Source organism: Pogona vitticeps, chromosome 3 (genome assembly GCF_051106095.1).
Source record: "Pogona vitticeps strain Pit_001003342236 chromosome 3, PviZW2.1, whole genome shotgun sequence".
Classification (NCBI taxonomy): Eukaryota; Metazoa; Chordata; class Lepidosauria; order Squamata; family Agamidae; genus Pogona; species Pogona vitticeps.
Window position 1 is genome coordinate 48,783,156 of NC_135785.1, and position 12,498 is coordinate 48,795,653.

General features: G+C 40.1%; 1 protein-coding gene across 2 annotated transcripts; it reads right to left on the reverse strand.

Moving 5' to 3' along the window:
* Nucleotides 1-434: 434 nt before the first annotated feature.
* On the reverse strand, nucleotides 435-12,250 carry ERFE (erythroferrone). 2 transcript variants are annotated; one of them, XM_020787444.3, is made up of 9 exons: nucleotides 11,709-11,842; nucleotides 11,269-11,474; nucleotides 10,317-10,439; nucleotides 8,232-8,334; nucleotides 7,207-7,427; nucleotides 5,838-5,946; nucleotides 4,920-5,010; nucleotides 3,261-3,339; nucleotides 435-2,886 (listed from the first exon to the last, which is right to left on the reverse strand). In XM_020787444.3, the coding sequence occupies exons 2-9, from the start codon at nucleotides 11,458-11,460 to the stop codon at nucleotides 2,788-2,790; spliced, it is 1,017 nt and encodes a 338-aa protein (XP_020643103.3). In that variant the 5' UTR covers nucleotides 11,461-11,474; nucleotides 11,709-11,842; the 3' UTR covers nucleotides 435-2,787. The 2 variants fall into 2 exon arrangements, with proteins under 2 accessions (XP_020643103.3, XP_072851894.2); XM_072995793.2 differs by having other exon boundaries at nucleotides 11,269-12,250.
* Nucleotides 12,251-12,498: the final 248 nt, after the last annotated feature.

Here is a 12,498-nt window from a genome sequence, read left to right on the forward strand (position 1 = left end):
GGACTAGCATTGGTTCACTTGCACATGCAAGGAACAACTTGATTTTTTTCAGGCAAACAGATGTGCATGCAGTTATTTAAATTCTGATCTCAGCTGTTGAGTAGCCTCTGTGATTGCAGATGGCTGTTCCCTTCAGATTTCCAAAGTGTCATAATTGAAGGACAACATTTCTGAGCTACAGCTTAGATCCATGTGCCTCTGTGAATGCACACATATCAAACCAATCAGAATGAAGTATAAATAGACTAAGAATATGGGGAAAACAATAGCTCTAAAACAAAGTGGATCTTCCCTAGCTACTGTCATTTCCACTGAAGATGTGCTGGACTGTCCTCCACCCACATTTTATTCAGTTTTCTAGTCTATAAAACAGAACTGCCTCTTTTGATGGTATAGCCACTTCATTTTGTATAAGTAAATAAAACACATGTAGGAGCAAGTGCATAAATATATATTTCTTGATATAGTACAATAAATACTAAATAGCTTATATATGTGCTACACACACACACACACACACATATAAATGTACACTGGTAAGTAGCGATCTAAGCATTATTTCAAAACAGCTGCAGAGCTCATGCTGATTGTGTAGCAGGGCAGGGCACCATTATGTCCTTATCAGACTCCATGCCATTTCCAGAACAGGGAGGGAGGGTGCCAGCTTACTGAGAATTTAGCATTTTTGAAACATCCAGCTTAATATATTTAGCAGCCTCAATCCTGATGGCTATTGCAAGGTGGAAACTTTCATACCAAGAACCAAATTCATTTACAGAATTTGTTCTTGAGGGCGAAAGGCATCCCAAGGGTGGAAGGAGTCAAAGCCTCAAGGGTGGGACCAAAAGGAGTATATTTTAGCTTAATAGTCCTGCAGCCAGTAACTAATACCCCCAAAAGGGGTTACTTCTTCTGAGTGTTAGCTACTGGCAGCAAACCTGCTGTGAATGCTTCTGCTTTCTAATTGTCATTCCATTAGTCTTAAGAATAATGAAGGTTTAGGAGTTCTGGCTCTGAATATCTTCTTCTACACTGGAATATACAAATCTCTCCCATATAGAAAGCTAGTAGTTAAGGCTAAGTTAGACATTTTCCTGGCATGACAGCTTTTTCATGCAGGGTACTTTTCATGAACAAGAAGGCTCAGTTATCCAGTTCTGTCTGAATTCTCTAGTGGCTAATTCCCAAAAGGTAGTGTTTCAAGATTTCCAAATACTAGTAGTGACTCAATATGAGTAGCTACATCTCTGTTGTGTACCAAGGGCTTAGAAATAAATCTTCCTATCCAGTTGGTGCTGGAGTTCCAGTGGAAGTCCTCCTATCAAATGTTCCACAGTGTGGAACAAGCCTTCGAGAATATGTGTACTTGACTGAAAAATGTTTAGTTGTTTTTTTTTTTGTTGTTTTTTTTTAATGATTGCCTGTCAGGAGAGATTATGTTAAAAAGAGCAGCTGGGGTGATCTGTTACCCAAGTATCTTCTCAGGCTAAAATAGATAAGTGTCTGCTTTTCCCCCAATTTCTTTGAAAATGTTTAACAAAATAAATACAGAGGAGGTTATGTGTCTGCCTACGTGCCAGGATTGCCGTAGGAGTGCAAGGTGGTGCTATACTGTGTTAGATTGCTTGGATATCACACTGTAGTTCCAGCCACCACAGAGACTATGATGATACCGTGTTTCCCTGAAAATAAGACAGGGTCTTATATTAATTTTTGCTCAAAAAAAACACATTAGGGCTCATTTTCAAGGGATATTTTATTTTACAGTCATATCATCTTCTGGTTGCTGCACAAATATGAAGGATGGGGTTTCATTTAACTGGGGCTTATTTTGAGGGTAGGGCTTATATTATGAGCATCCTGAAAAATCATACTAAGGCTTATTTTCAGGTTAGGTCTTATTTTCGGGGAAACAGGGTAATTACTAAGAAAATGAAGTACTCTTAGTCCCTCATCTCACCACCCCATGCCTGAATACTAACTTTATGTATGCTTTTTCTGATAAATGTAATCTGTTTCTTTGGGTAGCACAATGTATGACCTTCCTTCCATTTAGTAGCCTTGGCTACCAGTACATAGGTGTTCTGACTGACTTCAACAGAACAGCTAGCTTGGCTACCAGTACTTTGCTAGCAACCCAATATCTCTATCAAAAAACAACCAACGTAGGTAACTGGTATCATACAGAAGGCAATCTGTCAAAGCTAAAAAAAAAGGAGTTTGGTAATGTGAACTACAAAACAATAGTGGAATTGTACTTTAGGATAAAGAAGTGATCAGACAAGAGAGTCCCACACAAGAGCAAAATGTTTATGTATTATGTGGGAAACATTAGTATGGAAATGTCTGAACTAATAAGATAGCTGGGTCTTCTAAAAGTGCAAATGTGAAGTCTGATGCTGAGTAGGGAACAACATGTTTACTTATGGAAATAAACTAGGTTTGAGGATTCCTCTGAAACTGAAATATCAAACAGTAGACATATACAGAACATTCTAGATTAACAGCAGTAATCCTGCATCACTTGCTTTCACCCTTTATAAATTTGTTGAACATCTTGTTGCTCAGTTCGACCTCATGTTTGGCCAGTTTTCCTGAACCCAGTTCTTCACCTTGGCATGTTTAGCCACTGAGGAGTGGCTCTGGTTTGCTTCCATTGCACAAACAGGAATTGTGTCTTCCTTATAGTGTTGCTAAGTCCACAGACTTGATTGCAGGGGGAAAAGCTTAATGGAGCACTGGTAAAGACAAGCTTTCAGCCTAAGGAAAAGTGGGTTACGGGGACAGTCAGATGCCCAAAAGGATAGCACTGAAGTCTGAGCCACGTCGTATAGTGAGGGAGGTTCCTGAGGCATTGTCTACAAAAACGGAAGCATACTGGCCAGCCTGCAACACAAAATTTAAAGGTGAAAGCGTAAACACACCAAGAAACGTTTTGGCACTGAACTGAATGCTAGGCTTGGGGTTATTTATAGGTGCCTACTCCTGTTGCCACCTTTAACAAAACCTCCTTACTCCGTCTGTCTGAAGCTGTTTTACTGTTTGTTTACCTTAACAATCTACAGTTCCTTCACTTTAGTACCTGTTATTTAGGTTCAAAAAAAGGAAAAAAAAACAGATTTGTTAAAACTGAGTCATAAGATGGCTTCTTGCTATCTCCATGTGAAAATGTTTCTCTTATATCAGACCAAATTGGTCATTCTCCCTATATGACTTTTAATAGTGTTGCCTTATGTACTGGTTTGTTTGCAGATACTCACCTGCAGGAAGAGAACTCCATTGACGGAAACAGTGAAATGTTTGCTGCTTTTGTCCAAATGGCTCACTGTTTTCAGAGAACTGAAAGCAAGAGATACCACAATCTTAATCAAAACTATTAGATACAGATAACAGAATCTCTTTACTTAGTAAAATATACCGTGACCCTTTGAACCATATAGTTTGATTAATTCTCACTTCCTGCTCTCTCTTTCCTTCATAAATCTGCTTAAATGCACTTTATCCTAGGTAGGTGTTTTCCATGTGAGGTGGTAAGTAATTAGCTGCAGTGGGAGACAAGGCTGGGTAAGGCTCCCCAAGTTTGGTTTATAGGTCAGTTTCAGGCTTTGGAATATATCCTGATTTTGTCTGGCGTTATTTATGCCCAATCCAATTCAATCTATGCTCCAGATCCAAATTGATTTTTAATATTGTAAATGTCACTGCATTGGAAAACCAAAACACCAATTACTTTTTTCTTTCTCCATTGATGTACATGAAATTTTGAAATGTGAAAGACCCTAATGAGGGGAGTAACCCTGCCACATTTCAGACATATTCTGGCAACAGTGACTGGATACGGATCAAAACGCCTTAGAGATTTTTCTGCTTGGTTTCAGAGGTTTTTCCAAGAGTAAGCTGAAGCAGTTTGTGCCCCATCCAATTCAATGTGTACTCTGGATTTGAATAGATTTGTAAGGATGCTCCTTTTTGCTTTGGAACCAAATCTGGCCATGCCACTTTGATCTGGACCTCATATCCATCAGGCTAATTTAGTTTGGAATTTGTGGTTCAAATTCCAGTGATAGATATCACTTAAGACTACAAAGGTATGTGACTGAGAAGAGCCTTGCTGATTAAATAAAAATATATATCTAGTTCAGCATCTTGTTCCCAAAACAGCCAGCAGAGGTGTGATGTTTTTGTATTTTCAGACTACAGCTCCCATAATCCCCCAGACAGAACTCTGGGAATTGCTATCCTGAGTCCACTTATTTACCCCCATTGGTGCTCCCATTGGTGCCTTTTTAGTTTCCACTGGTGTCTTCTTTGGCCTGTTCTTTTTAAAACAAGGAACCTCCCCAACAGGAATTGTAGTCCCACTACCCATTAGGATCTATAGAGGGTGTTTCCCATAGAACTATGACTCCCAGTAACAAGAATGATTCCCAGACAGTGCCAGGCAGCTTTCTGTTTTACAAAGCACAATAGGCTGAAAAGGCACCATTGAGTACAGTTGGTCTTTAAATGTTTTTCTAAGCAGCCAGAGTTCTTCCTGGAGAAATTCTTGAAGAATTCTGGGAGCTGTAGTCCAAAAACCCAAAACAGCACACCTTTAATGCCCAATGAGAAACAAGGAGGACGTGAGCACAGTAGAACCCTCCCGTTCAGGTTTCCCAGGAATTTGCACTTGGATCCATGCTGCCTTTTTTTGCTAAAAGTGAGGCATAATCATCAAGAAAAGTAGCCATTCATTACCTTAGCCCTATGAATTTTTCTGAGCCTGTTTTAGAGCCATTCAACCTAGTGTGATGTCTCCTACCATATGCAGCTACCAGTTGCCCATTGTCAAAGACGCAGACAATTCAACCTGCATGAAACTAAGGAATGTATAGCTATTTGATTTCCTAATTCAGATTGCTTTTACCACACATACTGACATGTTCTGGCGACAGAGTGATTGGATGCAGATCAGCAAGCGCAGCCGATCCCGAGAATGTGGCCGGTTCTTCTTTGGATGGTTCTCAGGAACTGAAACAGACAATAGCAAGCCAGGCTGAAGCATAAATCATGGCTGCTGTTGGAATGAAAGCAGTCTTGGCTCCAGCTACCGAATATGATCGAATCTCATTGCTTTAGCCAACTTATTAGCCCCATCTAAGTGTCAGTTTCTCTGCACTGTACTTCTTTATCACACAGTATACAGTACCCTGTACAATACACAATGTTGGGAATCGTATCGTAGAAGCTTTGCATAACTTGCTAATTGTTAAGATGCTGGAGTGTATCTTGGTTGTGACATGAGGTGCATAACCAGGCGCACAATTCTCAGTCCGTTCTCAAGTAACCACAGTTAGCTGCAGCAAATTATTTAAACTTTATGCAAACAGCAATATAATTCAGGCCAATATACTGAACAATACAACACACACGAGTGTTTGGGATCTCCCATGGTTAGGTTGTTCCCCACCCCTACCCCTGTAACACTCAGCAAAAATGGAAAATCTAGTTGAGCATGATAGGCATGTTTTAAAGGGGATGGAGGCTGCTAGATAAGCAGCACATCTTTTAGGAAATGACAAGTCATCTCTTTGTAATCCGTTTCCATCATTTTATCTGTAATTTTATGATTCTGTATTACCGCAATGTTTTATCAGGGTATAGCTGAAAATATCAGGCTGGGAAGATTTTCCATATTTGTATTTCTAGAGTAGGAAAAGCTTAACTTCCCTTTGAAAAACAAATAGAAGCTTAACATTAGTTTGGTTAAACAAAGAAAATGGCCTGCCACCTCCTGCCCATGAACATTTCTATTCTGAAGAACCCAATCTAGCAGATTTTTTCAGCTGTAAACCTACCCACATGCAAAGTGGCACTGAAGATGTAGTATCCACTGAGAGGTGCTTCATATTGCCCACTAGTAAGGTTTAGTCCCAGGCCACGGTGGAATGTCTCCCCATTTTTAGGCTAAAACGAAACAAAAAAGGATCATGAAGTTTGGGATAAAATCTTTCCAGCTTTCTTTATTGTGCTCAAGGGTGAAGATCAGAAGTAGGCCTTGGGAACAGATACAAGATATATTATATAAAAAGATGTTAACATATGCTTAGTGTGGTACACAGCTGGAGGCAATAACTTTGACCTAAATTTAGACATATGTAATCTGGCTGCGGAGCCAGAGATTGGGAGTTTAATCCCTGCTGTTCCTCCTACAAGCAAAACCAGCCTGCAAAGCCTTGGTCAAGCTGCAGAATCCCAGGGCGCCCCCAGAAGAAAAGAATGGCAAACCTCTTCTGAGTATTCTCTATCTGGAAAATCCTGAAAACAGTTGCCTTAAATCACAATTGACACAACAGCACATGATTATACAGTGGTGCCCCGCATAGCGACGTTAATCCGTTCCGGATTAATCGTTGCTATGAGGAAACATCGTTCAGCGAAGTTCCTCCATAGCGCCACCATTTTCGCACCCTCGGTAAGCGAGGGCAGGGCGTGAAAATGGTTGCGATGGCCATTTTGGGCACTTGGTGGCCATTTTGGAATCGCCGATCAGCTGTTCAAGAAACATCGCAATGAAAAGATTGGTAAGCGAAACGCTTACCTATCATCGCACTGCGATGTTTTACCCATTAAAACATCACAATGCGATCGCATTAGCGATCTAAAAAAATAGATCGCTATGCGCATTCGTCGTTAAACGATGCGCTCGTTATGCGAGGCACCACTGTACTTGGTACAGATTCATTAAAATCAGAATGTTTGTTGCAATTGGGGCTATGACATTATCCACCATTCATCCTCCAGTCTCCCTGTTTCCTCTGAGATTAGCTGAAGCCCCCCTTGAACCTGGGAGAGAAATGGATCTCCCCAGGAGCAATATATTGATACTAGCTAGCTGTGTTGTAATGCAAAGTGTTTGGGGATGGTTTGGTCTTGAATGAAAAGCAAACAGTCACTAATTTTACATAAATCCTGCTCCATATTTGTTAATACAGATATATCTAGATGCTTGATTTTTCTGAAGTTTTCTTATTATGGGGGCAGGGTTGGTAAGAAAACTGTCATGATGAGCACCAACGTTTCCAAATTTGCCACTATATTATTTTTAGGAGTACAGTACTGAGACAACATCTACTTTTGCCCTTCTGGATATATGCAGGCATTGGTCAACACAAGAGACATGCATCCAGATAACTGAATATAATTTCCTCCTCATCTTCTACTCACTATATAATAGAGTTGCAGCTCTTGCAGGGAGCGTCGTTCAATTGAAATGTTCTTCCGCATTCGGCAGTAGAATGCTGCCACCACTCTCCCTTGCTCTCTGCTTTCTAGCAGTGGATCATGGAACTGAGCAAAGAAGTTACTTTCTTCTCCACCCCTGTTCTTTTCTTCCTCACAGTTTTCACAGGCTTTAAGATTGATCCTTTCGCGGTCCCTGATAGCCCCTAAGCAATCAGAAACAGATTCATATAACCATTATGTGGTAGGCTAGGGTTGAAATCTCATCCACTTGTATTTAGCCAAAGCAAGAGAAGAGAAGCTAATATAAAAGATTGTAATCAAGAGAACTGGGAAGTATTACTGCTGTGGATTATAAGACCCAGAAATTCCTAGCCATCACAGCCAATGACCATTCCTAGGTACAACATTCGGGAAATCCAAAAGGAACTTTTGCAAAGTGCGACAGTCTTACTGCTCTTTCATCTTACCACAGGCTGAATTGAACCCTGTATGTAAAGGCTGATATATAGAACAGATTTTGTTTGCTTGGCCAATAGATAGATCAATAATTTATAAAACCACAAAGCCTCTATAACAGAGAAGGTATTATTTCATCAGAAAGGGGGCTAGGATATAATGGAGGACACTGTGTGGGTCACCATATTTCAGTACAATGTTGTTTTGGAGCAGACAATTTTAACTTAGTAATCACATTGATCCTCAGGAACAACCAACATTTAATTGTATGTTTTATGACACTTGAGGGGTTCAGGAAATTCTAAAATCATGTGACTTAGAGACAAAAATAAAAGCATTGTTTCATATTTTGTTTTAAGAGGATCTTTAACCTGAAGTTATAATTGAAGAATTCTGAAACGAGTGTATCTCACAACCCAGAAGGTCCATCAAAGCAACCACAATGTCAACAAAACCACCTCTTATTAAGGGCCCAGTTCATTATTCTGTTCATATTGGCTGGGTAGTATCAGCGTGTATGAGATTGGGATGAAGCAATATTCATTCCATACCTTTCAACAATGTTCGGAATTCCCTCAACAGCTCTTCACGAGTAATCATGACTCCAGGAGGTCCTGGTGGACCAGCAAGCCCTGGTGGGCCAGGAATGCTAAACTAGAATTCAAATACAGGACAGTATTTAGATCCATGTCCCTTTAGTTCAGACACTAAATCTATTTATCTGGGAAGAATAGCAATAAATAAATACATTAGCCAGCCCTGTTGAGATTACTGCAGACAGAATGTGAGTTGCAGAAGTGGCTAGTCTGTTCAGTGTGGTACCTGTAACATTACTGGTCAGAGATGAATAAACATCATCTGTCTAGTTATGGACAACTACTCATGTCTTCCAAATGAGTCTTCTACTTATTGATTGCTTCTCATTTAAAGGCAGAGTTTTTCTCAATAGTATTTTGGAACTATGACTCATAAAACCCCCACAGCCATAATAGCTAGCAGCTGGAAGCCATGCTGGCTGGGAGTTGTAGTCTAAAAATGTAACATTTCCAAGCTCCACATTTAAGTAATTAATCAAATTGAAGAGGCTCTGCAACCCCTTCAGTGGAAGAAGAAAAAGCAGTACCATTTTCCATTTTCAAAGTAACATTTTAGTTCAAAACAGGAAACCAATAGTCAAGTTACAATACCAGATTACGAGTCTCCATCCCAACCTTTTATGAATTAACTGGTATACTAAGAGTCTCAGACATGGAGGATATAAAATGTCCAGCTGCGCAGGAGAGCCAAGTTCCCAGACCTCTTCCGAATATATGAAAAAACTATGTTATAGCTAATTACATGCTGGCTAAAATCCAGTTTCACTTAGTATAGCATAATGTTTCAACTGTAGACATTCAGAGAGTTATGCCTAGGCAGCCCACATTGCTTGGCTGACTGTGCAACTAGCTGTGGGAACTGCACCTATGGAAAGGCTTGCTGGATATAATCCTGGAATCTTAGAGCTGCAGAATTGGAAGGGACCCTATGGATCATCGACTCCAGGCCATATCAAGGAGGCACCGTGGGGATTCGAACACCCAACCTCCAGCTCCCCGGGCAGAGACCTAAACCATTATATGAACGTGCATTCAGCAGTTCATATAAATTCCGTCCTGCACAGCTTTTTGTTACAAACATAGCTACACAAGATTTTGACCATTACAGGCGTGTGTATGTAAAAAGAAATTTTGAAACAGGGGAATTTAACAAGGGATGATGTCATAGAAGAGAAGCAGGAGACAGCAAAGGGAAGACAACCTTTTTCTTGCCTGCCATTTCTCTGCTTCAGGTCACTCTTATGTCTCTTCACCAAAGAGTTCAAGAACCACATGTGAATCTCAATGGAACTGTAACTAAACTTGACTCTAGAATGCTAAAGTAGTACACAGACCAAAAAAGAAAAAAAAAACAGTTTGGTGGCTTTTTAAGGTATCAGGCAAGTCTGTGGCTAGAGGTTTTGGGGCCAAATGAGTCATTCAAGAAAAGCAATGAGAAACTATAGGAAAAAAAATACAAGAAGGTCAATATGTTCAAAGTTATTTAAAAGGCATTCAATGTCATGAAAAATTACTTAAATGAAATTCTTATTAAGCATTTAAGGAAGAATATTCATTTTTTCCCTCTGGACTCTGTCAATGAGAAGGCTAATGTGATTTGTCCCAATTTAAATATGAATTTATTCGGAGGGAAGTCTGAAATGTCCCCAGGGAAGCCAGATCCTGTAAGTTTCCTCACTGGCAATATCCCTGATAGGAAATGGGTTTCCCAGAATGATTGATTCTTATATTACCTTTATTGCTCTTAGTATCTCTCAGTTTGGCAGGGACGCACATACACTCGCACAACCTATCCTCCTTCTTTACTATTTGTATCCCTCCAGTTATAAATCACGAATACAGGAAGCATCCCTGTCCCTTCAGTCTTTCTCTCTGTTTCTCTCTTTGCAATGTTTACACTTTCATGATGTAAAGGAACCTCAGCTAGATAAATCATGTCCTTTAACCACCAAGAGCTTCACAAGCCTGAAAAAAAAAATTCAGAACTCATAACACAAATAGATTATGAAAAAAGGCTGTGTCAACTCATCTATTTCTTACCTTCATTTTTTTGGATTTGCTTCTATCCCCCTTTTTGCTGTTTACCCCACTGCTTGACTGTTTCATAAGGAGCATCCAGGCATCTCGAGAATCATTGTGGTGGATCTTTCTTATAGAAGTGTTCTTCACATAGGGAGAAGTAAAAGAAAGATATAACAATAAAAACTACATAGCAATACATCCTCTTCATCCACCTAGCTTGCAGTGCATTGTTACTTAGAAAAGGTTTGCAATCCCATCTCCAATGGTTGAGGGAGTGGGGTGAGTTTTGTTCCTTTTTAAAAAATGTATGCCAAGATGCACATACAAAACTGTCAAGCTTCTACTCAACCTCAGATCACCCTCATTTATAGTTTTAAATGTTCTAGAGAAAATGCATAGTATTTTTGCCTTCCTGGCCCAAAACAAGTGAACAGAGTGTCCTTTCTGAAGGGTAGTGCCCTCCGCATTTCTCCACACAATAAAAAGTAAGCCCTTGGAGTACACTCTAACCACCTTTTTTCCTTTACTCATCATTAACACGGTAATAGAAGCACTACAGAAGTAAAACAGATTGTTGCTGTAGTTCATAGTGCAGCTCTTAATGTTTTTAATGAAAAAGCTTTCTGAGCTCACAGACATGGACTATCTATCTATCTATCTATCTATCTATCTATCTATCTATCTATCTATCTATCTATCTATCTATCTATCTATCTATCTATCTATCTATCTATCTATCTATCTATCTATCTATCTATCTATCTATCTATGGCATTTCCATCGACATAACAGAGTGAAACAAGATGTACTACTTGTGGGGCTTCCCTTATGTCCTTTCCTGTGTCCACCCCAGTCTCAGTGCTATGACATGTTCAGAGCAGAAGCTTCGATTGTTTGTTGTTTTAAAGGCAACAGGTCAGGTGCAAGCAGCCCTGAAAGCACAAGCCAAGAGAGTAATGCACAAGCTTACCAGGTTATTGGATGATGACAAAGGAAGGCTGCCTGCTTCATTCCATCCAGATTTCTTCCCTTGGCCCCTTCCGCTTCCATCTTTCTCAGTTTCCACAGAGCCAGCACAAAAAATCACTGCTAGCAGTCCCATAGCAAATAATTGGAACGGACAAGCAGAAAGGAGGGGGCTGGCCATCGTCTGGCGCACCATCACGCGGTGGGTTTCTATAGAGACAGATTCATGGAATTAGGCATCACCAGCAACTTCTCAAGAGCAGAAAGAAAACTTTGATCTGTGGTTTTTCCAGCTGATATTCCTGGTGGAATTCCACTAAAAATAAAAATAAATTGCAGGAAGATTTCTTCAGGCACACTTTATTTTTTTTTCATAGCAAGCCAACCCCAGAATGGCAGAAGTTTGTTTATTTTTTTTTAAAAAAGCAAAAACTACACACACACCTGTTAAAGATGGAGGGAGAGAATATGCCAGGCTTCTTTACAAACCTTATGAAGTGGGGGAGTGAGATGGTGAAAAGAAACGAAAACTTAACTGAGCACTGTACCAGCCCAAGGTTTTTGTCACAGGCTAAGGAAAAAGGGGTGCAATTGTTGCATTTGAGCGTAAGCGTGAGTGAGAGGCACCTCCTTATAATTCCAAATGTCTTCACCAACACCTTTACAATCAAAGGCCTTGAAGGCACTGATCCTCAGAAGAAAGAGCTGTGCCCAGATGGCGTGGAGTAATTTGCCCTCTTGTCCCTTGATCTTCTGTAAAGGCTAAGACAAAACTCTAGTCTTGAAACTGAAGACGTCCTCGCAGCTTTGGCAGCGTGGAGACACCTGGTCTATTCTCTATGCACCATATTCCCTCTTTCTTTCTTTTTTTCTTCGCCTGTTGTTAGGGTCTTAAGTCCACCTCTGAGAAGTCTCTCAGCTGAATGCCCTGGTGCTCTTCCCGACTGCTTGCTAGCTTTCCTTCCCTTAATAAGCTTGAATTCCCCGCCTCATTGGAGTTGCCGCCCTCATTCATTTCTGAAACTTATGAGAGCCATCTGTTGGCACCATCTGCAAACTGCAACCATCCTAATTAAAAATAGGTGAGAATTTCAAAATCTGTAACTGTCTTCATATCTGAATGGGGAAAAACACTAAGATTTCTTTAGGAATCAAATGCAGGTGGAAAAAACTGAAAGAGACAGATTTGTCTACCTAAGTCCCAAGCTCCTAGAACTAAAATCGTAAAAGTTTG

Bases quoted from the DNA above. Each gene is read 5' to 3' on its own strand.
- ERFE (XM_072995793.2), bottom strand. From the start codon at position 11,460: ATGGTGCGCCAGACGATGGCCAGCCCCCTCCTTTCTGCTTGTCCGTTC. The intron at 5,947-7,206 runs GTGAGTAGAAGA...GTTTCGTTTTAG, and splicing joins AGCTGCAACTCTATTATATA to CCTAAAAATGGGGAGACATT. The intron at 3,340-4,919 runs GTCAGTATGTGT...TCTTGCTTTCAG, and splicing joins TCACTCTGTCGCCAGAACAT to TTCTCTGAAAACAGTGAGCC.